Source organism: Capricornis sumatraensis, chromosome X (genome assembly GCF_032405125.1).
Source record: "Capricornis sumatraensis isolate serow.1 chromosome X, serow.2, whole genome shotgun sequence".
NCBI classification, from domain to species: domain Eukaryota; kingdom Metazoa; phylum Chordata; class Mammalia; order Artiodactyla; family Bovidae; genus Capricornis; species Capricornis sumatraensis.
Window position 1 is genome coordinate 132,230,366 of NC_091092.1, and position 27,813 is coordinate 132,258,178.

At 43.5% G+C, this 27,813-nt stretch overlaps 1 protein-coding gene across 1 annotated transcript; it reads left to right on the forward strand.

Moving 5' to 3' along the window:
- Positions 1 to 36: 36 nt before the first annotated feature.
- ASB9 (ankyrin repeat and SOCS box containing 9) lies at positions 37 to 27,813 on the forward strand. The gene is made up of 8 exons (XM_068962597.1): positions 37 to 60; positions 188 to 383; positions 8,501 to 8,580; positions 17,220 to 17,327; positions 19,959 to 20,109; positions 20,834 to 20,968; positions 22,394 to 22,582; positions 27,287 to 27,813. Exons 2-8 carry the CDS (start codon positions 308 to 310, stop codon positions 27,409 to 27,411), a joined length of 864 nt encoding a protein of 287 aa, XP_068818698.1. The 5' UTR covers positions 37 to 60; positions 188 to 307; the 3' UTR covers positions 27,412 to 27,813.

Here is a 27,813-nt window from a genome sequence, read left to right on the forward strand (position 1 = left end):
ACTTTGCAGACTTTAGGCTGGGGGGCTGTTGTGGGCTTTGGGCAGTCTCCAGCCTGTGAGGTAAAACGTGCATTTGTGCGCGCGCGTGTGTGTGTGTGTGTGTGTGTGTCCCCGTGTGCATGTGCCTGTTTGACCACAGGTAGTACTCAGATTACCCTGCCTGTCCTGTTCTCTGCCATCTGACCAGGAGGGTGCCGCTCAGCCACTCACAGCCCTGGAATTTCCCAGGAGCCGGGGGTGCATGGAATTTGGACTTTCCTGAACAGCTGAAGTGGAGTGTGGAGCTTGACCAGCCCAGGAGAGCACCATGGATGGTGAACCACCAGGCAGAAACGGCAGCAAGCCCCCGGACATGAGGCTCTTTTTCAACCCATTGATGGGGGGTGAGTTTAGGGGCTGTGTTGTCAGCCTGCTGGGGAGGTCTGTTAATGTGCTTAAGATAGAAGAGAGACGAGGGTGGGGTGATTTCAGTGGCTTCATCTGAAATGTGGCCACGGGGTAGTTACTGGACAGATGTCCATGACTTGCTGGTATCTTCCCTTCACATAGTTGTTCCAGAATGTGTACACCTCTCTCTGCAGAGTCCTATGGACCATGTCAAGCCACTGATCACAGTTTATTCCCCAGGAGAAATGTCAGCTGTAAAGTTATTTTTTGTGGGTCAAATATATCATTGATATTCCATTGGAGGTTTGAAAGTCACTTCTAAATAGGAAGGAATATCTTCACTGCTAAAACATTTATTAAAAGGTCTTAGGTATGTGGCATTTGGGTGGGGCTGGGTTTATAAATGATGTTCAGAAATTGAGCCGTGATTGATTCACTTTAAAAGGAGCCTTTTTTTTTTTTTTAACCTTTGGAGCAGTGTTTTAGAGGTTGATTCTCCCCTGTCTCATGGTGTCTTTGTTAATGCAGAGTCCTGTACCTCTGGGAAACTGTCATTTCCTGGGAGCACTCAGCAGGTACCTGCTGACTGACAGGGTTCTGGAAAATGGGTCTAGACATTAGAGGAGGCTGATTATATGATTATATTCAGCACCCTGGGAGGCTGCCCAGAACACTTGCTGGTCAAAGGGACAAAAAGCAGGGACCCTAACATCAGCTAGGACTGGCTACTCTCCTACTGCTTAGGTGCTGAAGGGGAAAACACACACACAAAGAAATACAAAATGTCTTCCCTCTGGCTCATGGAGCAGACAGGACTGTTCAGGTTAGTTGTTCGTGTATCCACTTTGGCCTCATAAAAGGAGCAGAGTCCTCAACAGCAAGTAGGATTTGGATCTCCCAAGGCAGACCTGGATTAATCAGAGATACTGAGCGTGAACTTGGAGCAGTAGAAAGCAGAGTAGCACCATAAATAACTTTTAAAATGGGTTTGATAAATATATTTTTAAAGCAGCAAACCAATCAACATGGGGAAGAATCAGTAATGTGGTTGACTTCTGCATGATGATTTTACAGCTGAGTTTATTTTCATTTCTACCTGAGAGAGGGGCACTAGCCACTTTTCACTGTTCAGGTTTTCTAAAGGTCCTAATCCAGGAATTCCCTGGCAGTTCAGTGGTTAGGACTCCATGCTTCCACTGCAGGGGGCATAAGTTCGATCCCTGGTCGGGGAACTAAGATCCTGCATGCTGTGCCACTGTGGCCAAAAATATAAATAAAGGTCCTAATCCAACCCTGGTTGGGGCTGGCTGGGTGGGTGTGGGTGGGCAGGCACTGTCACAGCTGGACTGCAGTGTCTTAAGGAGTCTAATGAGAACACTGGAGAGATGAAATCTGAAAATGTAGCTTCAGAAGCTAGGTGGACGAGTTTAGCCTTCATGGGGCAGGGAACTGGGAGCCATTGATGGTTCTGGAGTGGAAGCTTGGCCATAATAAAGACTGTAAGTAAGTTAATGTGGTAGCCATAGTCAGGATAGATTGTGGAGAATTTATGAGAAATTATTGTACTAATCCACTGCTTCTCAAACTCGTATACATCAGTATCACCTGGATGGATTGTTAAAATGCTGATGGCTGGGCTCCACCACCTCAGATATTAGGTCTGGGGTGGGGCCTGGAAATCTGTATAACAAGCTCCCGGGTAATGCTGATGGTGCTGTTTGGGGACAATACTTTAAGAACCACTGCGTGAAGCTGATATCTGGATCAAGCTTCAGAAATGACAGAGAAAGGGAAAATATGGCTTGTATTTTCAGAGGAAAGAGAAATCAAGCTCTGTTGCTTGATTAGCTCAGCTGGTAAAGAATCCACCTGCCATGCAGGAGACCCCAGTTCGATTCCTGGGAAGAATCCCCTGGAGAAGGGCTAGGCTACCCACTGTAATATTCTTGGGCTTTCCTAGTAGCTCACATGGTAAAGAATCCGCCTGCAAAGCGGGAGACCTGGGTTCGATTCCCAGATTGGGAAGATCCTGTGGAGGAGGGCATGGCAACCTGCTCCAGTATTCTGGCCTGGAGAATCCCATGGTCAGAGGAGCCTGGAGGGCTACAGTTCATGAGCTTGCAAAGGATAGGACATGACAGAGCGACTAAGCAGAGCACAAAGGAGAGAAGGCAGCCAGAACTGCAGTGTTTTCAAAGCCTAGGGTAATGTCAGCTCAGAGGGCTGGATGAGAGAGAAGTCGTGAAGGGAAGCTGGCCTGGGGATCAGAGTGAGATAGGGAGGAGAAGGACTTGTGTTTGAACGTGAATGTGCCAATGGCTGTGCCCTGGGCTCAGCATGAAGGTGCGGGACAGAGGCTGGGTAATGAATTCAGGTTGGGAATCAGGCCTCAGGCTGTTCTGCAGAGGGGCTGGGCTGAAATCCTGGAGAAGGAGACATTGTCTGATGGCTCAGTCCAAGGATGGAGCCTTGGGACAGACTTCCATTTGAGGACGGAGAACCAGTAAATTGGATAGAGAGGCAGGAAAAGACTCTGCTGCTGCTACTGCTAAGTCGCTTCAGTCGTGTCCGACTCTGTGCGATCCCATAGACGGCGGCCCACCAGGCTCCCCCATCCCTGGGATTATCCAGGTAAGAACACTGGAGTGGGTTGCCATTTCCTTCTCCAATGCATGAAAGTGAAAAGTGAAAGGGAAGTCGCTCAGTCGTGTCCGACTAGTAGCGACCCCATGGACTGCAGCCTACCAGGCTCCTCCGTCCATGGGATTTTCCAGGCAAGAGTACTGGAGTGGGGTGCCATTGCTTTCTCCGGAAGAGACTCAGATGTTGTCATTTCACAGGGACTAAAGGAACATAAGTTTCCCAAGAGGCAGTAGTCATAAGGGTGGGCGCCAGGACCCCTCTGCTTGCCCAACTCCTCCTTCTCTACATCTGACCCACAGACTACTGCCCCTTCGAAGCCACTGCCCTCACAAAGCCCTCCCAGACTTTCTCCCAGCCCTTACCCAAGTGGAGGCTCTCTCTCCCTACTGTGCATCAGCCCTGCCCCTTGGGCAGAATTTCACTGATAGCTGGATTGCCTTTATTTATGCTTTGGAAGCCTTGACCTTGGTGAAGTGTGGAATGTGAAACACTCAGAATGTTGTTTCCAGGCCTTGATGAGAAACTCAACTCAGGTGAAGCAAATCCCCTGGCACTGGACCAGGGCAAGAGATCAGTGGGGTGTGGTTGCCCTTGGGGAGCTTTGCTGCTCCCACCTGCACTGGCAGGCTTTTCTTGGCTGCTGCCTCTGGAGGAAGGGAGGAAAGGATACACAGACGGCAACAAAATATTTATAGAGATGGAATTCTTGAGCCTTCTGCCCGGGGAGTGGGAATAGAATGTCCTTCTTTTCCCCTGAAAATACCTTGTTTTTGATCACATTGTGTCCCTCCCCAAAACATAAGCTGAAGTCCTAACCCCCTGGACCTCAGGTTGTGACCTGGTTAGAAACAGAGTCATCGCAGGTGTAATCAGTTAAGGCGCGGTCACAGTGGAGGAGGAGGGCCCACCCCATGACTGGTCCCTGGAAGAAGAGCAGAGGAGGCAGAGAGGGATGAAGCCTTGTGGCAGCAGAGCCAGAGGTTGTAAAGATGCATCTGATGAGCCAAGAAAGCAAAGACGGACACCCCATACCAGAGGCTAGAAGAGGCGAGGAAGGACTTCTTCTCTTAGGATGGATTTTTAGCTGTTGGGCCACCTCAACAGGGGCCGTTTTTCTGGGGGAAACTTGCCTGATCAGACAGGATGGGTTGAGGGGGTGAGATCTCTATGGAAGAGGCCCCTGGAGAGAGAGACGCAGACAGGAGAGGCAGGGTGATGGAACTGGGAGAAAGATTTGCAGTAGACAGGACTGATGTGCCCAAGAGTTGCCTTGTTGGGCCTTTGTCTCTTTGTGACTGTGAGCCTCTGTTTCTTTGTCCTGTTTTGATTTGTCCTGCCATCTAACCGAGGTCCACAGTCACTGTCAACACAACACCCAGATCCTCCCCAGTGTTGGTACTCACCACTGAACCTACTGAAGGCATGTGCTCCCACTGTCTCTGAGCAACGCAGCCCTTCTTCCCCTCCTTGCCCTTGCAAAATGTTTCCCAGGAGGAACAGTGGATACTACTCCCAGCATTCACTGCAGGCTTTCAGAGCTTCATGAATAATAGCTCTTTTCAGAATGTACTAATTAGTACATTTTCAATCTCTTCTGAATAATGGAAATTTTAAAAATCATTCCAGAAATGGCAATAAAGATGAAATGGCAGCTTTGCTAATGTGCTGCAGGGTTTGATGGAGACTCAATTTAAAAGAAAGGTAAGTTGAACAGCACTAATTGGAGGACTTGTGGCATTGTTTCATGAGGAGAGCTCCTTGCCTCATGTCAACCACGAGCTACACTAGTGAATCTGTGGCATTGCCAGTGACCCCATTTGGCATCTATTTCTTGGCAGTAAAACCAACAGTTCTTAGCTGATAAAGGACTGGGGAAAAATTCTTAATATATACCAAGCACTCGAATGATGTGTTGTATAGATATAATAGCCCTTGAATTTCCAGGGGTCAGTGGAAAAGGGAATGTGACTTTGAGTTTTCCCTCCATCCATAGCCGCCACCTGTGAGCAGCATCCGTGTTCTGGCAGGAATAGTCCCCTTTCCTGCTTATTCTACTCTCTCCCGGTTGTCAGCAGCAAGGCGGGCAAAGCTGCTTTGGGGTTTAATTGCTCATGTGTTGAGCTTGTAGCTCATTGCCTGCTTGTGATGTGGGCTCTGGAAACATCTCCTGGATATCTCATCAGTGTTTTTAAGAGCTAAAGAGAGTGTTAGACCAATCCATGTTTCAAATTAGAGCATTTGCTAAATGAACTATGCATAAAGTCCATGCTCTCAATGCTAGAAAAATGTCAACCTTTCACAATTTTAACTCTGTAGATAATCAAGTGTTGAGAGACTAGCTGAGGCTCAAGTCTTTGTATATGTTTGAGATGACCTATACAAGAACCTAAGGTTTGCTTCTGGCCTGGAGTACTGGCATGCTCTGGTAGATTCACCTAATCCTAGTCTGCAAGGACTTTAACTTAGGAAGGGAATCTCATGTACTGCTGCTGGTAGTATAGCGTGGTGCAGCTGCTTTGGAAAGTAGTCTGGCAGTTTCTCAAAAGGCTAAACACTGGGTTACCACATTATATAGCAATTCCATTCCTGGGTGTCTATCCAAGAGAACTGAAAACATATATCCACTCAAAAATTGGTACATGAAGGTTTAGAGTAGAATTATTAGTAACAGCCAAGAAGTGGAAGCAACACAAATGTCTATGAGCTTTTTGGTCTGTCTATCTATATAAATATTATTTGGCCATAAAAAAGGATGAAGTGCTGATACATACTCCAATGTGGATGGACCTTGAAACATTATACTTGGTGAAAGAAGCCAGTCACAAAGGACCACAGGTTGCATGATTCCATTTGTGTGAAAAGTCCAAAAAAAACCCCACATCCATAGAGAAAGAAAGTAGATCAATGGTTGCGAGGGGTTGGGGGAAGTGACTGCTGCTGGGCAAGGGGTTTCTTTTTGGGATATTGGAAATGTTCTAAAATTGTGATGATAGATGTACAACTCTGAAATCTACTGAAAACTACTGAGTTGTGTATTTGAAAGGGGTATATGTGAGTGATAAATCATCAAAGCTGGACAATACCCTGTGCTTCTTAAAGACACAGATAGTCTCCACTTTGTAAATATTGGGTTGGCCAGAAAGTTCGTTTGTTTTTTTTGTGACGTATGGAAAAACCAGAACAAATTTTATGGCCAACCCAATAATACTATGTGCTAATGCATGGGTACAAAACCTCAAGTAGTCTTTTTTTTATGTACTTTTTTCTTTTTCTTTTTTTATGTACTTCTTCAAGTACATAATTCTTTATTTACCCTAAGTAAAGGGAGTCATGCTTCCGTGATGAATGCAAACAAGTAAAGCCCAATTTGGTCTCCTCTTGATAAGATAATTGCATCACTTTCATGAAATCTAAACAGAGTTACAGTTTAGGACCCAAATTACCTGTCTGGCTGTCAACTCTGATTATCTGAGTTAATTTTAAGAAAGGTTGAGGAGTGTGGCAGTGATATTTCTTAGCAGCTGAGAACTTGGAAGGAAAAAAATTGGCGTAATCCTCAGAAACATGGTGATCCAACTGATTTTTGAGATCTTTCTCAGCTTGTGGCTCTTCTCACTCAACAGTTTGTATGGATGGTATTTTGCCTTTGAACCAACAGGGTAGAATGAGTTATCCTTTTAATTCTAATTTGGGGATCAGTCTTTCGGTATCTGCTGTCTGCACTGTAGATGCCAAGCCCTGGAAGCAGTAGTGTTTCTCCTGAGAGCATTAGGACCCTCAGAGAATGGTGCAAGGACTCTAATTTTCTACTGAGCATGAGTTTTTGGAAGTTAGGGAAAGTCATTTCCCTGAAGGTACCTTGGGCACAATGATGAGCCCAGAAGGGAAGCCTTAGATGCATGGTGTGGAGGCAGGTTCATTCAGCTTGCTCTTCTCTATTAAGAGCCTTGTCAGTCCATCTGGAAGAATGGTAATGTGCTCACTGGGACAGATTTTCCAGGACACTGATAGCTCCAGGTGGCAGGCCCACGTCAGCCAACACGTTAAGTCCAAAGTGTTCTAGCCTCCTCTTCGATGGGCTGGCGTTGGCCAGGCTTTAGTAACTGCCTTGCTTCTCCAGGTCTTCGGACTTTTAGGAGATACAGTTCATTCACAAAGTGTGACTGATATCAGACCATCCTGCCTTGTTGGTGTGTCGTGTGTTTACTCAATCAGGCAGAGCCTGAGTTGTGGCAAGCGCAGACTAGCCGCCTCATGTTCTGACTTCCTGCCTTTGTTCTAGAAGCCAGATGCAGCTGGAGATGAGAAAAATTCAGGTCTATGCCAAATTCAGGGCACATCCAGTCAACGAGAAAGAGGGGGAAGCATTTAGTGTGTTGAGGTGCATTTTACAGGCTTCTTTCCTAAGAAAGTGTATTCTTTGCGTATAGTTAGAGAATACATTTGCTAATTTTTTTAAAGATTTTTTTTTCCTAATGTGGACCATTTTTAAAGTCTTTATTGAATTTGTTTACAGTATTGCTTCTGTTTTTCATGTTTTGGTTTTTTGGCCACGAGACATGGAGGATGTTAGCTCCTCGACCAGGGACCGAACCTGTACCCCATGCATGGAAAAGCGAAGTCGTAACCACTGGACCACCAGGGAGGTCCCTGCTATTTTAAATAGCAGTGACTGTGGGGTATAATCAATACCCTCTAATTAGTGTTAGGTCGGGATAATAATAGTAGCTAGTAGAAGTTGAGCCATAGGTTAAGTATATCGCTGTCCTGACTTTACAGAGAAGGGAACTGAAGCTAGGTTCTGCTCCACAGACCTAGGTTCAACTCAGAAGAAGTCAAGTGGGTCTGAATTCACAGATTTCTCCTAATCACACTGGCACACTGCCTTTGTGGGGAAATCACATCCCTCTTGCAAGGTCAGACTGAAGTCTGATTTGTGCTTGATATTGGGACAGGAGGTAATCTACAAATAGATAGGGTTTTGTTTAGATTTGATTCCAAGCCTAATGGCGTATGTAATGACATGATTACTGCTATTAGTATATAGCACTGTTTGCTGAGGTGCCAGAGTTTGTATTTCATGCAGGAAACTAGGCTGGCAAACACAGTTTAATGCACTAATGCTGCTAATTAGTGAAGCTCTCATTTAACTAAATGGATCATTTGCCTTTGAAACCAGTGTGTAAATCGAAGTACAGTAATCTGTCATCCCAGTCCACCTCTTTGTCTTCAGTTTGAAAGCAGACTATAGTTATTTCTTCAGCTAGCTAGACATTTCAAATAAGCTGTGTTCAAGAAACATCCATAGAGGGGAGAAATGCTAAAGTCCTGATGAAAGGGGTCGGTTGCTTGACTCCAATGTTTCCCTCCAGTAAGACCAGTTAGGCTCTTATTGATGGGCAAGGATGAGCCTCTGAGTCTAAAGTGCAATAGCAGGATGTAACTAACCTCTTCCTCCCTTTCCATACAGATTCTGTATCTGATTGGTCTCCTGTGCATGAAGCAGCCATTCATGGACGTCTGCTGTCTTTGAGGAGCCTCATCAACCAGGTAGATAATTTTTTGGGGAAAAAAATGATGAATATTAGGCAAGTTCTACTGCTCACCGCACTGAGGAAAAGAAGTCATAGTCTGATTTTAGGATGTAAATTTCCTGTTTAGCAGAATGAGATGAATGCTGTCCTCCTTTGTTTGGAGGCTGGCATAATACTAGAGTTTAGTACAATTTTATGCACAAAGTAGATTCTGTAGACTCTATTGAATGAATAGTGGGCAAATTAGTGCATTCAAGTTGCTGTCACTTTATTCCATAGACTGTATCCTGGAAAATTATCACGTAAAGCAGTGGTTTTCAATTGGGGCAGTTCTGCCCAGATGGAGACATTTGACATTGTCTGGAGACATTTTTGGTTGTCATAGCTGGGAGCAGGAGTGGGAATGGGGTTGGGGTAGTGGTGATGTTGGCATCTAGTAGCTGGGGACCAAGGAAGTTAAACATCTGACACTGCACAGGATGACTCTCCACATTCAACAGTTATCCAGCCCCCAGTATCAGTAGTGCTGAGGTTGAAGACCCTTCACATAAAATAAATGCTTGAAAATGTCTTTTAAAATATGTCATCTTAAAATATCAAAGAAATGTTCAATTCTATTGAATCTCCAGTGGAAATGGCTCTGCCAGTTTGATATTAGTTTCTCTGCTCCTTCGATGGGATACTTAAGTACACATTAATTGGAATTTTGGTGGTTCGAAATTATTGGGAACTTAAGCAAAGGTGCTTTTTAAAAAATAGTTTCAATCACCACTCAAAATTCCAATAAAATTTTTGTTCATAATGTTTGTCCTCTGAAGAGACGATATAGACCTTTTAAGTTAGGAGCTCTTGGCCCTTTCATGGACCCCTTTGATGGTCTGGCAAAATCTAAGGACCCTTTCTCAGACTAATGTCTTAAATACATAAAATACAATATAGAGGAACTCTATTAAACAAATGTGTAACATAGTACTATATGAACTTCTTTATTAACACATTCAGTAAGAGGATTTAGTGGCGATTCTAATTATTACCATACTTTCTAAGTAGGGTGAATGTATTTTGAGCTACTTTAGATATCTGCAATAATCAATGCAATTAAAAATATCTGTGATTCTTCTCAGTGATGTCCTGTTAACTATTGTGGTTTGTGGTCTAGATTCACAATTGAAGGACATGATAAATTTCAGGTGTTAATTCTGGAAATATTAATAAATGTGCTTTGAAAAATTCCAATTTCACAGACCTATCTAGACTAAGAAATCCTCCTATAAGAAGACAATTTTTAAAGATAAATTTCAGACTACTCTAAGTCACTATCTTAAGCTGTTTTTAGTAGCAGCAGCTTCTTATAAATAGAAATATAGATAGTAGCACATAACTCTAGCTAAATGAAGTTAAGCTACTTCTCAGATAAACTGAAACATTTGCCTTAATTTGATAGGGTGAAAAATGATCATTGCAGCTTTTATATAATAACTTACTAAATTGGACTGATACTCGTTTATATTCAGTATTTATATGTTTATTGACTCATGTCTGGAATCATGTCTTTATTTAAGCACTTTTGCATTATTTAAGCAAGTTATTTTCTTGGAACCCCAGTTTCTACCTTCAAAAAATAAGTTCCAGTGTGTGTGTCTGTGTGTCTGTGTGTGCTGAGCCTCTCAGTTGTGTCCAACTTGTGACCCCATGGACTGTAGCCTGCCAGGCTCCCCTGTCCATGGAAGTTTGCAGGCAAGAATACTGGAGTGCATTGCTCTTTCCTTCTCCAAGGGATCTTTCTGACCCAGGGATCAAAGCCATGTCTCTTGCATCTCCTGCATTGGCCTGTGGCTTCTTTACCACTACGCCACCTGAGAAGCTCCTGAGCATTCCAATACCTACCTCCAGACTAATACCTCCAGTATTAGTCAGGTCTTGCTGTGTAAGAAAAAAGCCCAAACTCAGTAGCAAAATACAATAAACATTTCTTGCCAATAAGATTTTGGATCAGCTGATCTGCACTGATCTTGGCTTCAAGCTGTGGGTTGGGTACAGCTCTCCTGCACTCATCTCCCATCCTTGTTTGACCAGTGGCTACCTGAGGAATTTTCTCCCTGTGGCAGAAGGCTGTAGCATAGCAGGGCAAGCCCAACCATGAGAGAAAACTTTTCATCTGCTTATGTTACATCTGCTAACATCCCACTGGTCAGAGCAAATCAGATGGCCAAGTCCAAAGTCAAGGATCAAGGAAGTACATTTTGTCAACTATGAGGTCATGACAAGGGTGTGACTATATTACACTGTTACAGGAGAGTGAAGAATTGAGACCCAAAATTCAGTCTGTTATGTTACCTTGTATATGAGTTTGAGAGAATTAACTGAGGTGACATTATGTACCTGCTCTAGTTACTCTTCACAAATGAAGAGTACCTATTTTCTTATTACAATCTACATAGTGCTTCAGATAATCAAAGACTACTGAAAAAAACTGCTGCCAAACTAAACAAACATACTTTAGTAAGCGATATAAGACCAAACATGCAAATGTCTATAACAAAGAGAAATGGAAATTATAAAAAGTAATTCTCACTTGGTCCAAGAAGGGAGAAACTGAATCTGTAACTAATTATTCTTTACCATGACTTCACATTAAAATAATGTGAGATTTAAAAAGAAAACAGCAACTGGGCTTCACTCTAGATATTCTGATTTAGCCTAGGCCAAGCTTCATGCATTGGCATTTTTTAAGCTCCTGCAGAATCACTATGTTGAGGAATTTTTTTTTAAGGCCATTTTGCCAGTGGAGAAAGAGGGAGGAAGGCATTTGACATGAAAGAGTATGTGGGAAGGAACAAAAACATTGATAGGTTGGGTTTCATTAAAGTTAAGGACTTGTTCATCAAAGGCAGCATTTTAAAAGCAATAAGGCAAGCCATACATGAGAAAATATTTGAGATATCTATCTACTTATGACTAAGAACTCTTATTCCTAGCCTAAAATCAATACACAAAAGACTGACAACAGAAAAATGAGCAAGAAACTTGGACTGGCAATTTTTAAAAAGATATCCAAGTGTTCAATAAATGTATCAAATTGTGCTTATTAGTCAAATTAGTAAATGTGTAATTCAAATTACAAAAAAATTATGTTACTCACTCCCACTAGAAGGGTTACATTTGGAAAGACAGATAATACAAAGTATTGGCAAGAATGTGGAGCAACTGAAACTCTCATACATTGCTGGTGGGAGTGTAAATTTGTGCAAACCAATTTGGGAAACATTAAGGAATACCTACTAAAGCTACAAATATCTATACCCTACAACCAAACACTTTCATTTCTAGGTTTATATGCAACAGATATGTATACATGAGTTCATCAAAAAACATGTACGGGTATATTCATAGAAGCCTTATTCCTAACAGCAAAAAAAAACAAAAAACAAAAAAAACCTTTGAAAACAACCTAAGTGAAAATGAAAGTGTTAGTTGCTCAGTTGTGACTGACTCTTTGCGACACTATGGTCTGTAGCCTGCCAGGCTCCTCTGTCTATGGAATTTTCCTGGCAAGAATGCTGGAGTAGGTTGCCATTCCCTTCTCCAGGGGATCTTCCTGACCCAGGGATTGAATCCAGGTCTCCTGCATTGCAGGCAAATTCTTTACTGTCTGAGCCACTAAAGAAGCAGCCTTATTCATAACAGAAAAAAAAAAAGCCCTTGAAAACAACCTAAGTGTCCATCAAAAGTAAGTGGATAAATATATTTTGGTATATTACTCAGTGAAACTCTATGCACCAATGAAAATATATGAATGAATGAGTTTGAAAACCAGATGTTAAGTCAGAGTAGCTGAGCATACATACAAAAATACATACTTCATGGTTCAATTAATAAAACATTCAAAACCAAGGAAAACTATCATGCTAGAAGCCACTATTCTGAATGCCTTTGTGGATGTAATTTGGGTAGGATATATGTGGGTTTCTGGTAATGCTTTTTTTCCTTTACCTGTATAGTGGTTATATAGTTAGATTGTCTTTGTGATAATTCACTGAGGTTTACACTGAGGATTTATGAACGTTTCTTTGTATCTGTTGCACTTCAATAGTAATTTATTTTTTAAAAAGCAAAGCAATTTGTTAGGCCAGCATAAAGCAATTAAGGCAACCTTGGATACTCTGTGACCTTAATTTAATGGTTCATATTAGCGTCCCTTTGGGCTGGGGTTGCATGGGAAATCTTAAAAATACCAGTGCCTGAATTCAGCTACCTTTGGTTGTATTGCAGTTGCTCTGGGATGCAGCTTGAGTATCAGGACTTTTTATTTTTTGAAGTTCCCCTGAAGATTGAATGCACAGCCCTATAAACCTTCCCAATAAAGTTCCACTGCATACACAGATTGAGGACTGACTTTTTTGTTTCTTGAATAAAAACTCTTTATGCTGCTCCATGCAGTCTTTAAAGGGTTAAATCACTATCAGGGTGGATACTAGGAAGGATGCTGGGCATTCTGAAATATCAGACCTTTGGGATGTAGCAGGCTTCCCTGATAGCTCATTTGGTAAAAAATCTGCCTGCAATGCAGGAGACCCCAATTCCATTCCTGGGTCAGGAAGATCTGCTGAAGAAGGGATAGGCTACCCACTCCAGTATTTTTGAGCTTCCCTTGTGGCTCAGCTGGTAAAGAATCTGCCTGCAGTGTGGGAGACCTGAGTTTGATCCCTGGGTTGGGATGATCCCCTGGAGAAGAGAAAGGCTACCCACTCCAGTATTTTGGCCTGGAGAATTCCATGGACTGTTTAGTCCATGGGGTCGCAAAGAGTCGGACATGACTGAGCGATTTTGGCCTTCCCTGATAGCTCAGTTGGTAAAAAATCCACTTGCGATGCAGGAGACCCCAGTTTGATTCCTGGGTCGGGAAGATCTGCTGGAGAAGGGATAGACTACCCACTCCAGTATTCTTGGGCTTCCCTGGTGGCTCAGCTGGTAAAGATTTAGCAGCTCATTCAAGGCTCAGGGGATAAAGAATAAAAAGAAACCTCAAATATCAACTGCCTAGAAATTACTGAGTGCTAAACACTTCGCATACATCATTTTTAAAGTATTCATAACCAACCTCTTAGGGTAGGTGAAACTGTCCCCATTTTACAGTTGGAAATTGAGGCTTTGAGAGAAAAGTAGCTGGCCCAAGGTCACACTGCTAATTAGGTGATGGTGCCCGCATTTGAACTCGGTAATCATTCTGCTGTCCTCTCTCAGATTTCAGTCCTGGGTTTGAAATGAAGATAGTGGTACCATTCAGAGAATCAGGTCTGGCAGAAAAGGAGCTCTTTTCAGGAGAGTTTGGTTGACAAAGGCTAAGTTTATGTCATGAGCTGGGTCTCTGGGTGATTATGTCTTAGCAAGGAATTAGGAACATGTACTGGAGCTGGGGATTTAGATTTGAAAGCAATATGTAATATATAGAGGGTATTGAGAGACAAGAAAAGGATTTGGGGGCAAATCTTTGAGGAAATGCCTGCATTAGGAGATGTAACGAGGAGAAGAACAGAGTTAGTGAAAGAGACAGGAAAAAAGGCAGTCAGAGACTGGAGATAATTTCAGGTAGAAGTCTGTGTTAGAAGCCAGGACACAAGTTCCATGGGGTCAGGATGAATATGTTGCAAATTCAGAGGTGGAAGGAGGTGGGGAACAGAGCACGGCATACTGGATTCTGAAAGTCACTGGTGGTCTTTAAAAGCGGTATCAGCAGGATTCTGTTGGTAGAAAATGAGAGAAGGTGTAAAAGTAGAGATAATGAGGATAGAATATTTTTGGATAAAAAGGGGGGCCAGTGAAGGGATGAAGAGCCTTGAATGGATGCTTCTCAGAGGGTCAGGACTGAGGGCTGGGAGGACTTTGAAAGCAAAAAGAAAGTGTACCTGAAGAGGAGCGAGCAGGGGAACGCATGAGATGAGAAGGTAGATGAAGGAAAGTCATGGGGGTGGTGGGAGGACGGGTGAGGTCATGGGCTGTTGGACTGAGCTCATAAGTTTCTCCCACAGAGAAAGGAGCAATGGGAGAAAAGAAGACTGGAGAAATATAAAGAGATGTTAGGGGTGGAGAGGAGGGTAATGTAGAAAGCTCTCACATCAAATGGCTTTGACCTCCTTGGTAAAGTAGGGAGGAAGTGATGTGTTTGGATGAATGTGAGTGAGATGGAGGTTTGTGATCTTCCTTTCTGCTGAGTGTAGAGAAGGAAGTGATAACTGTGGACAGGATAAATGATAAAGCCTAACCTTCTTGTGGTCAGTTGGTTGTCTGAGTAGGTATATGATTTGGAGCTGAGACAGAAAGTTGCCAGGTACTAAGCACTATGTCACCCATGGGTGCCCTGATATTGCACAGCCCCATGGAATCATCAGAACTTCTGACTCTATGCTGAGATTAGGGGACAGACAATTGATGATAGAAGAGTTAAAGGTCAGCTATTCGATCCGTTTTTTTCTGAAAACTCACTGCAGACTGGACTCTCTCTGAAGTAATGGGTTAAACATTACCTTAAATGGTATATGATTCAGACTTGACAATATTTCAGACAAACTGCCTCAGTTCATTTCAAGTCAAAATTGCATATCTGTGATGAACTGTAAATACAGTCCTCAGTTGGCACAGGGAAGCTTAATTTAAAGGAACTTCTTTGTAATGTGAATATGTAATGAGTGGTGAACATTTTTGGAATGTAAATAATTTCTTTTTTGCTTTTTCATTTACCTGGATTTATGTATAAGCACCTAAATGATTTTGAAATGGCAGTAGTGGCTATAGGAGTATATTTGTGATAGAGGAATCTTAATAAAGAATTCCTTTAAAGAATAGTCTTCTTTCATCTCATGATCTGTAGCACAGAGAAAAATGCAGTTAACATTTTGCTGTGAATTTCTGGTGTATTCTACCAGTGTGTGGGGAAGAGGCTGGATAAACAGAGAACGCTGAGAGTGGGAAAAGAATGGATTTGAGAACAGATCTTTGAGAGGAATGCCTTTAATAAAATAATGACAGTAATGAAACAGAAGATGCTACACTGTGAAGTCCATGGGAAGTGCTTGTGAAGGGAATAAATGCTACAATTCAAATTTTTCTCGAGTCAAGGGGTCAGGGAGCATTTGTTTAATACAGATGGGATTTGAGGTTGTGAAGGAAGGGAAGATACAGCCCTGTCCCTCCCTGCAAACAGCAGAGCTAGTATGGCAAAGTGCTGAAATGGATTTTCAAGTTTCTTGTTTACAAGCAGATTATTTTGAGTCTCTCAGAACCCCTTCCTAGACCCACCTTAAAAAAAAAAAATCTCTGGATCTGAGATCCTGTGAACTCAAGTGTGTGTCCAGAATGATGGGATATATCAAAATGCATGACTTGCCTGTCAGAGGGTAACAGCCCAAAGGACAGCATGACTGGGGGGCTGAAAAAAAGGCCCACAAAAGTAGAAGAATGTGTGTTAGGGATGATGGTGAGTGAGATAATCTAATGGAATGATTTTAGGCAAATTTATTCCAGAAAAATTTATTTATTCTGGGCTTCCCTAGTGGCTCAGATGGTAAAGAATCTGCCTGTAATGCAGGGGACCTGACTTCGATCCCTGGGTTGGGAAGATTCCCTTGGAGAAGAGCATGGAAATTGACTCCAGTATTCTTGCCCAGAGAATCCCTTGGACAGAGGGATTCTCCAACAGACTGTTGGATTACAGTCCATAGGGTCACAGAGAGTCAGACTTGACTGCAACGACTTAGCCTTCATGCATTCTGGGAAGAAAAGGTATAATATTGAGTTGACCAAAAAGTTCGTTTGGGTTTTTCTGTGACATCTTACAGAAAAACCCAAATGAACTTTTTGACTAACCCAGTATTACCAAGATGTTGATTAAACTATCCATGCTCTTAATTGACATATGCTAAGGAAAAGAAATTTTATTGTACCTGGTTTCTTCCTGTTAGGAATAGATTATATATTCCAAGATCAGGGGGTCTGTGGAGCCTCTCCTTGAGTTCTTTTGACGTTCTGCTTGGATTAGGTTCAGGATCCATCTCCTAGAGAGCACACTTTCCAAGAGGTTGAAGAACCCCACGACCTTTCAGACACTTTCTTGCTTCTTTAGCTCTAGACTACTGGAGTGAGAGTGTAAATTGTCCCTTTGCCTCTCTGTCCATGGAGGTTCACCTAACGCTTTGGACTGTCTTGGTCATGTTTTGCTGTGTAAGAAAGTACCCTCTACGTTAGTGGCTTCATGTAACAGACATGTATTCACAGTGTCTATGGGGCAGGAATCTAGACACAATTTACCTGGGTCAGGGACTCTTATGAATCTGCAGTCAGAAGAATATATATTGGCTTCCCTGATGGCTCAGCGTAAAGAACTCTCCTGTCAGTGCAGGAGATGCAGGTTCGATTCCTGGGTCAGGAAGGTCCTCTGGAGAAGGAAATGGCAACCCACTCCAGTATTCTTGCCTGGAGAATTCCGTGGACAGAGAAGCCTGTTGGGCCACAGTCCATAGGCTCACGAAGAGTCAGACACGACTGAGTGACTGAGCACATAGGTGAGCCAGGTGAACTTTTGAAAGAATGTGGATTCATGGCTGAGCCCTCCAGAACTGTTCCAGTGCACTCCTCACTCTGCCCATTTCCCTCCTCCAGGGGTGGCCGGTGAACCTCATCACGGCAGATCGCGTGTCTCCACTGCATGAAGCCTGCCTTGGAGGTCATCCCTCCTGTGCAAGCATATTATTGAGGCATGGAGCTGAGGTAAGTACAACTCAAACCCCATCTTCGACGCCACTACTGAAAAATGACTATTTCTATCCCTTCTAAATACTTTCCAGCATTTTTTATTAGCCTGATTTGAAATATGAAGAGGGTTTCCCCCCCCCAAAGTATTATGTCCATCAAGCTTATTTACTTTAACAGTAGATGAAATACTGCATTTGTAGCTAGAAAGTCATGGTCTGAGCCTATATAATTTTCTTTAGCTGTCACTACTAATAAATAGCTGTTACATTTCTGCCTTCACTCCTATGGCTGGAAGGTAGTGACATATTGTAGAAGACATATAACATTTGGCTTCATAAGACCTGAGTAATGGTCCCAGACCATCTCTACCATTTACTAACATTGGAAATTTGGACAAGCTACTTAGCCTGTGAGCTTTAGAGTATATATATATATGTATATATGAAAAATAATGGGGGAAATAGCAAAAAAGTTATATAGCATATTTTGTGGAATTGGGAGGACTGAGAGGGGTAAGGCATGTGGTTATTTGGAGAATGGGAATCAGGGTGACATAATGAGATTGCAGAGAAGGAAGTTACACAGTCATTGAATTTGAAAGTAGGGACCAGTACTTCTTCCATTAACTAAGTCCCCTCTTGCTCAAAAGTGATGGGAAAATCTGATCAGAAGATTCTATATAGATTGCTCATCTTTTCTCAACCAGTCTGTACTGAGCATTTATTATGTGTCTAACTCTAAATAAAGATTCAGGAACTTCTAAACTAAATGAGGAGACAACCAGATAAACGGGTAAATGGCTGAATGTGACACTAAATGCTTCAACAGATAAACCTTGAACTCTCAGTAGCCTCACAGAATGAAAGTTTATTTCTTGTTCAACTCAGAGCCCTATGTGGGTGTTGCCGGTTGGGTGGCTGTTTTCCAAGGGTGATTCAAGGACACAGGCCCCTTTCATCCTGTTGCTCCTCTGCCTTCAACAAGTGGCTCCCACGTGTGCTCTGTTCCAGATGGCTGGGAGAGGAAAAGACATGGAGGATTGTGAGTGGAGACTTAAAAGGCCAGTCTTGGCAGTGACATAAGTCGCTTTTACTCACATCCCATTGGCCAGAGTTCAGGCCATGTCTAACTGCCAGGAAGGTGGGAAAGTGTATGGCTGTGTGCCCAGGAGAGAGGGAATGAGTTTGGTGAATGCATAATATCTCAGCCACAGCAGGCAATTACAATAAACTGTTTTTATCCATCAGTTTCTGCTGTGTAACAAACTACCTGACTTTATGACTTCAGACAGTAGCCATTTCTTTATTTCACAGTTCCTTGTGTTGTCTGCACAGCTCTTCTGTCTGGCCTGCTTTGGCTAGCCTCAGCTGGGCTCATGGAGGCATTTGGGGTTAGCCAATAGGTGGGCTGCAGCAGACTGCTTCATGGTGACCCTGGCTGGGGCCACTGGGAGGTCTGGGGAGAAATAAAATCTCCCTGTGGTCTCTCATCCTTTAGCAGGCGGCCTGGGCCTGTTCACATGGTCGCAGGGATTCTGAGAGCAGTGAAAAGGGTGAGCTCTCTGCTTGCATCACACTTGTTAACTGTCCCATTGACCAAAAAGTGATTCATGTGGGCAAGCCCAGATTCCAGGATTGAAAAAATAGTCTCTGTCTTGTGATGAGAGGAGTCGCAGAGCCACATTACAAAGGAATGTGCATCCTGGGCACAGAGTCTGTGGCCATTTTTTGCTACCACATGCTATAAGATATAATAAGTATTATTATGCATGTGCAAATGTTCCTAACCTGTTTATTTCTGATGGAGAGAGGGAGTGAAAAGATGCTTCCTGCAGGAAGTGACATCACAGTTGAAATCTATAGGACCTGTTGGAGTCACTCAGCTCATTGGCGGGTTGGGGAAAATGATGAACTTCCTACCCACTGGAAAAAAGAAACACAAAAGCCTCAAAGTAAAAGTGGGGGCATTTTGTGTGATTTCAAATCATCCCTTATAGCAGCAGGGTAGAGCAGGGGACAGGGGTCAGAACAAAACAAGCTTGCTGTCCATGCCAGGAAATTGGACTTTGTCCTGAGGGCAGCCGAGAGCCATGATAAGTATATTCTCAGGTTTATATTTTGGTTAAGAAAACTTACCCCGAACTTGGGAACAGAGCCAGGACTAAGCAGAGGCAAAAGAGGAGCCTGAGGGTGCAAACGTGAGAGATCCTGGAAGTGAGTGTCTCCTTCAGGTTTGCACCTGGGGCATCTGAAATTAAAACAGAATAATATGTTCACAATTTTAAGAGGTTACTCTAACTGCTGTGCAGAAATTGGATTGGGGTGGGGTGGGTCTAGGATAGAGTGTTTAAAATAAGGTGATTAGTTTGTGACCTGTTCAACTTATCCTAGTTAGTGTCCAAGTTCATGTTCCTGGGGGAGGGCATGGAGGAGACAAAATATTCAGAAACATTCTTGGGGCCTGACATCCCATACTTCATTCGAGTTTTCACAGCAACTTTGTGGCAATTGTTCTTTTTTGTCTCCATCCTGTAGCTGTGGAATTTAAGGCTCTGATAAGTGAAAAAACAGCTTGAAAATGGTGGAGCTTATGTTAGAATCCAGGGTACTTCATTGCCTGCCTTCATCCTGGAGTTTTTCCTTACAGGTGAATGGTGTCACTGTAGACTGGCACACTCCCTTGTTTAACGCTTGTGTCAGCGGCAGCCATGAGTGTGTGAATTTGCTTCTGCAATATGGAGCCAGTCCCCACCCGGCGAGTGACCTGGCGTCCCCCATCCACGAAGCTGCTAAGAGAGGTAAATATGTTGAGAATTGAAGTTTTCCACCCACTCCTTCAAGGGACATCTTACGATTGAAGAGGGAAAAGGAGGTATACAAAGCACTTGTTCTCCATGTGGGATCCTGGGATCCACAGAGAACTACAATGGCATAACTAGATAATGCAAAGGAGCAGTGTTTCAGTATGGCATTCCAGACCAAGGAAGAGTGATTCTGCTTTCACCCAACATAGTTGGCCACAAAGGGCCCCACTCATGTTGGATTTGGCGCCATCTCCTAAGCCTCTCCAGTGCCCACCACTCTTACGGGACGGTGGGCAGTTCCTCCCAGGGCCTGCTTTTGGTGAGGTTGTAAGTCTGCTTCCCTGTCCCATGGCCCACTGTGCTGTCTCCTTCAGGTCCACCTTGTCCCTCTTCCATTCCTCTTCCCAACTCTCACTTCAATTTCTGAACTCAGATTACAAAGCCACAAACAACTCAAAAAGGTGGATGGTTGCTGGTTGCCTACCGTGGCTAATAAACTCACGTGGAGTTCCACCCAGAGCTCCAGATGGCATCTTATGAAACACGCTGTTAACTAGTGACGGTGTTGAAGATCATTTGCTAGTCTAAGTAAAGAACATAGCTTCTGGCTCCTAGTTAAGTCATTGGAAATTTTCAACACACAGAATATGGGCAAGGTGGTGTTTCCCTAGCTGTGAGAATTAGTGCTCTAACTGTTTTCTCCCACTTTGGGCTGCAGGCCACGTGCAGTGCATCGAGTCTCTTGTGGCTCACGGGGGCAACATTGACCAAAACATCCACCACCTGGGCACACCATTATATATGGCTTGTGAAAACCTGCAGGTGGCCTGTGCCAAGAAACTTCTGGAGTCAGGTAAAACCAAAAGCACAACAGAACAAGGAGAATAAATGAAAAGTACATTCAAGGTTATTTGAAAGCTCTTTCTGTTGTAGCAGAGGAAAAAGTGTAGGCAATGGAGTTGGACAAGATCAGAGTTCATCTTGACTGTGTTCCCCTGGGGAATTATTTAAAACTGTTTCAATTTGAGTTCTCTTACTTGCAATAAGAATCATGCTGAGGATGATGTCCCTCCTCCCAGGAAGGTCCTCAGTGATTATTAGTTTCTCCTCCCTTTCCCGTGCCTCCCTTCCTCTGGCCATTGATATTACTAGTCCCAGCATAACTCCCACAGCTGCTGGGATAGGGCTGGCCTTTGAATTTTAGGCCACCTTCAGCAGTTGTCTTTGATTTGGAAATAAACTTGCCTCAGTTTTAGTCCATTGTAGATATATTTTTGAAAAGGCCCAAGTCCCACCATTCTTTTTCACCTTCCTGCTGTTGTCCAACCCCTTCAACACTTGGAATACCCCTTTTTCACATTTTAAGTTATTTGAGTCTTGGTTATCTTTAAAAATCAGATAATCTTTCCCTCTGCTGAAGGTTTTTTGTTCTCATTGCCTTCTACTCAATTGGCAGCCATTACTATGAACCAGGAGGAGGTTGGTTTTCTCTCTCTCTTCTCTCATCTTAGATGGATTTTAAGCTCCTAGTCAGGAAAGCGTCAGATTGGCATCCCTCCGAAAGCTAAGAACAATACAATAACAATTCAGTTAACATTTGTTGACTGGACGTAGATTCCCATTTTTCTAGAGAGACAGCAGCTCATGCAAAGCTGTATGTCCCCACACGTCCCAGTGGGAGCCAGTGTCTAGGCTGGGCTAAGGTTCTGTTGAGAGTGTAGGGATAGAATTGGGTGGGGATGGTCCTAGGAATCCACTTGACCCCCAAAGAGGGTGACTTTGCCACCTGCCCTGTGATCTTAGGATTGGCCACCCTAGTCTAGGCAATGTCATCATGATTGGTTGCTCTTCACAGACCAGTTCACATGGTCTCAAGTCTCCAGTTTAAACTTCATCGGAGTTTCTGGGCGTGTGAGTATGGCAAATTGCCATAGATGAGATTTTGCCATCTAGCGTCACTTCTGGTCTGTGCCGGCTAATATTTGGGCTCTGGTAATAAGTAATGTGCAGCTTTCACACTGCCAGTGTTTTTCCTAAATCTATCACAGCTATGTATGATGCGCAAGGGTGAGGTTTTTCAACCTCATCTGCCATATGGCTCATGTCATACCTTTAGTTATATTGTTAAGTGGCCTTTTCCCCATATTGTTAAATGGAATCAAGTCATGTCCTGATGACTTGGAGAACTCCCATGCCCACTGTGGAGGCACAGCACTTTTAGAAGGGGGTGCTTGCACTCTGCTCCTTGACTGACTCTGTTGTTCTCCTGACTGTTTAGGAGTGAATGTGAACCAGGGCCGGGGGCTGGACTCCCCTCTTCATGCAGTGGCCAGGGCATCCAGTGGGGAGCTGGCCAGCCTGCTCCTGGACTTTGGAGCAGACACCCAGGCCAGGAATGCTGAAGGCAAACGACCCTTGGAACTGGTGCCTCCAGAGAGCCCCCTGAGGCAGCTCTTGGAGATAGAAGGTGCTTCTCCTTTACCTGAATCTAAGCCTTAATTTGTAGAGACTCCCATGGGCTCTAGCAGGAGGCAGAGCATCCTGGCTTTGCATCCTATTAAACGGATCATGCCCTCACCTCCCCAAATGTGGGGAGCTGAGATAATTTAGTATGCAAGGTACAGTACTGGCTGCATAATAAACAACCATCCTGCTGTTTGACATGTTGGAGAGAGGCTGGTTTGGATGATCTAACATTCAGGGGTATGCCAGCTCTCAAAGAATTAAGATATTGTTTTTAAATGTTAAAAATTAAGACATGCTTAATTTTTAAAAATTAATTTTATTGAAATATATTCGGTTTACAGTGTTATTTCTGCTGCACAGCAAAGTGACTTAGTTATACATATATATTTGCTCCTTTTCATATTGTTTTCCCTTATGATTTATCACAGGATACTGAGTATAGTTCCCTGCGCTCTACCGTAGGACCTTGTTGTTTATCCATCCTATATATAATAGCACCTGCTAACCCTAAACTCCCAATCCAGCCCTCTCCCAGCCTCCTTCCCCTTGACAAACACAAGTCTGTTCTCTATGTCTGTGAGTCTGTTTCTGTTTTGTAGTTAAGTTCATTTGTGTCTTATTTTAGATTCCACGTATAAGTGATGTCATATGGTATTTGTAAGCCATGCTTTAGAGTGATGTGGCAGAAGCCTCTTTGAGGTTATACAAGCCCCAGTATGTCCTAATGCGAATTACTGGGCATTAGGTTTCTGGGATAGTGGGTAGGAATGCAACTCATGGAGCATTACACAGTATCGCTTTCATGACCCATGGCAATCTGAAGACATTTACTGTTATAACTAAATCAACACTGAGCCCATATACCTTCATAAATAAAAACTGACACTTCTGACCCAAGCAACTAAACACTGGGGTTGAGCAGTGTGCAAGGAGGTGGAGGCACTTCCCTGGGTTGGGGGTAGGCTGGGAGTGAGGAGCAGAGACCCTTCAGATTGCAATCTTTCTTTGTGTGAGGATACAAATTTTATTATTTAGTTTTTACTTTATTTTAAAAATTAATTTTTATTGGGGTATAGTTGCCAAAAAATGTTGTGTTAGAGTCTTAATTGTCCCGGGAGGTGGAGAGCAGCCAGCTAAGGACCTGTTTATCTGACTAGAGTATAGACTTCATTGAGTCTTAGAGGTTGTGGAAGTTTGAAGCAGGCTTCCCAACCAGGAGGATTCTGATGTTATGTCATCTGGTTATTTTCTCCCCACATTGCTGAGAATTAGGGTTCTGGGCAGAATTGTAAAATGGCCCCTGAATCCTTCTTCCTCCTACACCCATCACCCCAGGGTACTTGGGGGTCATAGCCTGCCTTGGGCCCCCCAATGCAAACAAGGAACAAACCAATAGAAAACCCTTTATGTAAAGCAGTGGGGTAACCCCCGGGCAGTTGTGCCCACGTTTTAATGATTTCTTGGTTTTAAAAAATTATATCTAGACAGGGCAGATTTCTACAGCAGGCCCAGATGGCACAATGCGTGGGGCCCGCTGTTTTTTTAGGGGTCTGCAGAAATGTTTTAATTTCTTTTAAAATCAGAAGGAAAAAAATGACTATAACTCAACCTGGATTATATTCATCTTTATACGGACACAGTTGTAAAATTACCAGCTGTAAAATCTCTTTTTTTTCAATTGAGAAAGAGATCCACAAAGGCATAAGTGCCTCAGGCCCCCCTAAAGTCATTAAATCATCTATGTAGACACACACACATTGGAAAGAAGTTCAAGAATATGACCACCCCGTCCCTCGCCAAAGCAGCTAAAGCAGTGTTTATTCCTGACACACAGCGACAACTAATAGAGACTCTCTCGCCACAGCACCACAGTAGCCACTTTGAATGCACTTTGGTCTTAAAGCATCATGAGTGTTGATGCAGGAAAAAAAGAACTGGAGCCCCAAAGTAATATGCCCATCAATAAATATAGAATTAGCTGATTCCATTATGGAGTAAAGCCACGCCCCCTGAATATTTGCAGGTGCCAACAAGTGGCTACAAAGCACTAGTGAGCTTTCAGCTCTATTTATATGGAATGAAGGCTCTAGTTATACAGTATCCCACTTGTAAATAGCAGATATTCAATTTCCATCGGTAGTTACACCGAGTTTCCTCCAATGGCCTGCTTTGCCCAAGTCTCTATCAGGCTTACTCTGGTGTCTTGCTCTCTGTACTCGTTTATCAGTACCTCCTGTACTTGTCCCTGACATTGTATCTAGCACATGTGATTAGTCATGTCCTTCAATGTGCTTTAGTGGGATGAGGTTAAGTTCAGTTTCCCCACACTATGCTTTTTGCAGTTTGTTAATAAGTGCTTTGAGTACACCAGGAAATCCTTCATTAATATATGCCTCGAGTACACTGAACATAGTCTGGAAGGTGCCCTAAATTCCAACAGGGACCTTCTGCATGTGTGGTGAGGGCCTCATTGAAAAGATTTCCTTTCTTTCTTTCCTTGTCTATGTGCCTAGTTCTACCTCTCCCAGTTTTCCATCAACCCCGTTTATCCTGTAGCTTGCAGTGATGCTCTAGGAAATTGAAGTCTAATCCAGCCTTTGTACCCTGCCCGACACACTGAATTGAATCTTGGAGACAGAGTTTTAGTTCAAGTAGGAAAGAACAGTTTTATTGCTTTGCCAGGCAAAGGGGGCCACAGTGCGCTATTGCCCTCAAAACTGTGTTCCCAGCTAGAGGGGGCAGTGAGGAGTTTTACAGGAATGGTTCAAAGAGGGCGTGGTCAGCTCGTGGACATTCTTCTGATTGGTTGGTGGTGAGGTAAGTGGAAGTCAGCATCATTAGCCTTCCGGTTCCAACAGGTCTGGGGTCTATTGCTTGTGGGCAGCACTCACTTAACTTCTCCCACCTGGTGGGGGTTTCCCTATCTGTAAAACTGCTCAAATGTATGTTCTGTGTATCCCTGGAGGGGGGATCAGGACCCTGCCCAAGGCTGCACTATTGTTCCTCCCTTGTCTCAGGATCCCCTCCTTCCCTAACTAGCACCTGTTTTAACCTGCTCCTTGGAACTCAGGTAAGGTCTTAGAAGCCTAATGAAGCCTATTTCCTGTAATCAAGAAATGGGGACACAGAAAGGCTTTTGTAAAAGCTCAGGAGCCCCACAGGGTCCTGCTTGGTATCAAATTCACAGGCCACTGTACCCTTTGAATTAAATTATCAATCCTGACCACACAATACAATGACCTGGGGTGCATGCCTGTACAAAACCCAGATGCTCAGCTCACCTGATGATGGTTGTTGAAGCAACATCTCGGGGGTGGGGCCCAACATCCCCCCAGCTCTGCCAAGTCTGGCGTGAGGGCTACTGCTTTATGGGATTCTTGAGGGTATGCATACATGCTTAGTGGCAAAGTCGTGTCCCACTCTGTGCGACCCCATGGACAGTAGCCAGTCAGGCTCCTCTGTCCATGGGATTCTCCAGGCAAGAATACTGGAGTGGGTTGCCATGTCCTCCTCCAGGGGATCTTCCCAACCCAGGGATCAAACTCAGGTCTCCTGCATTGCAGGTGGATTCTTTACCACTGAGCCACCAGGAAAGCCCTGAAAGGGAAAGTGTTAGTTGCTTAGTCATGTCCGAGCGACCCCATAGACTGTAGCCCGCCAGGCTCCTCTGTCCATGGAATTCTCCAAAGCAAGAATACTGGAGTGGGTTACCATTCCCTTCTCCAGGGGATCTTCCCTACCCAGGAATCGAACTCACATCTCCTGCATTGCAGGCAGATTCTTTACCATCGTGCCACCAAGGAAGCCCCTCTTTAGGGTATACAGCTTTGCTTTAAAAAATCTTTTTAATAATCAAAAGAGAACTTCTGTTATAATTTAGTGCAGGAGTTGGGGCTGAAACAATTTCCCACCCTTTTACCCTATGATAGGGCTTCTCAAGCTCAGCACTATTTACATTTTGGGCCAGTTTGGGGCAGTCCTGTCCTGCACAGTGGACATGTTTAGCAGCATCCCTGTCGTCGACCCTCTAGATGCTAATAGCCCACCCCTCAAGTTGTGACAAGCAAAAGTGTCTCCAGACAGTACCAAGGGTCCCTAGGGAGCAAAATACACCCCTCCCACCCCCTGCCCTGTTGAGAATTGCTATCTTAAGATGTAAACTCTTGGCTGGATCTGTGCAAAGTTTGTACTAGTTCATTTTCCACTATGAGCTGAAGCGCTGGGATGGCTCTAAATGCAGAATATAAAAACAAACATGAATTCAGATCACACTTAGGTTTCACAGATAGCTCCTTATATTTGAATGTCTTAAAATTGCTAAATTATAAAATTAGAGTATTTGCATCCAGAAATATGGACTTTTTTTTTTAAAGTAAAGACAAGAAAACCATTAAACATGGGTTTTCTTGTCATTGGGGGGATTTCATAGCTTTGTAATTTCGAAATTAGCTTCCATAAGCCTCCATTGGTGAGACCGAGCTTTAAATTTCTCTAAGTCAAAACCTAATTGCCTGATTTCAGTTAGATACCAGAAAAGAGAGACCATGGCCTTAAAATACCTCTTATTAAACCCAGAGCATGGTCTTAAGCAGTACTATATTATTTCTTGATAATAGTGTTAAATCTTTTATGCTTTTAGTGAAGGAAAGGAAAAGTCTTGGATCAGTGAAACCCATGTGTGACTTGTCTTATCATCTTTCTCCAGGGCCCTCTTCTTTGATGCAGTTATGCCGCCTTAGAATTCGGAAGTGCTTTGGGATCCAGCAGCATCATAAGATCTCTGAACTCAACCTCCCTGAGGAGCTGAAACGGTTTCTCCTCCACAATTAAATGTGTCAAGGGAATGGTGACACAGACAACAGGCAAACGTTATTGAGTGTTGAGAGCACTGGGGTTTTCAAGTAAAGTCAGGTTTATAGAGTTCAGCTAAGTTTTTGCTTTTTTCAGTGAGATTTTTATCTGTAGCTTTGTACTAGGTTCTTTTGTGCTGTTAGTTGGAGGGTATGAAAAATTTTGTCCCCTGCCTGGAAGAGGGTGGCTAAGATATCCATGGTGTTGAATATCTTACCTTGCCAAGCACTGAGCTGTAAACCCTTTATGCTTTGTCTAATTTAGTCCCCAGAGCAACCCCACCAGGTAGGCGCGGTTCGTCCCCTCTTCCCTAGGTGATAGCCTAAGACTTAGGGAGGTCAATTTGTTTAGTTAAGTGTAGGTTTCCTGATGCTAACTTGG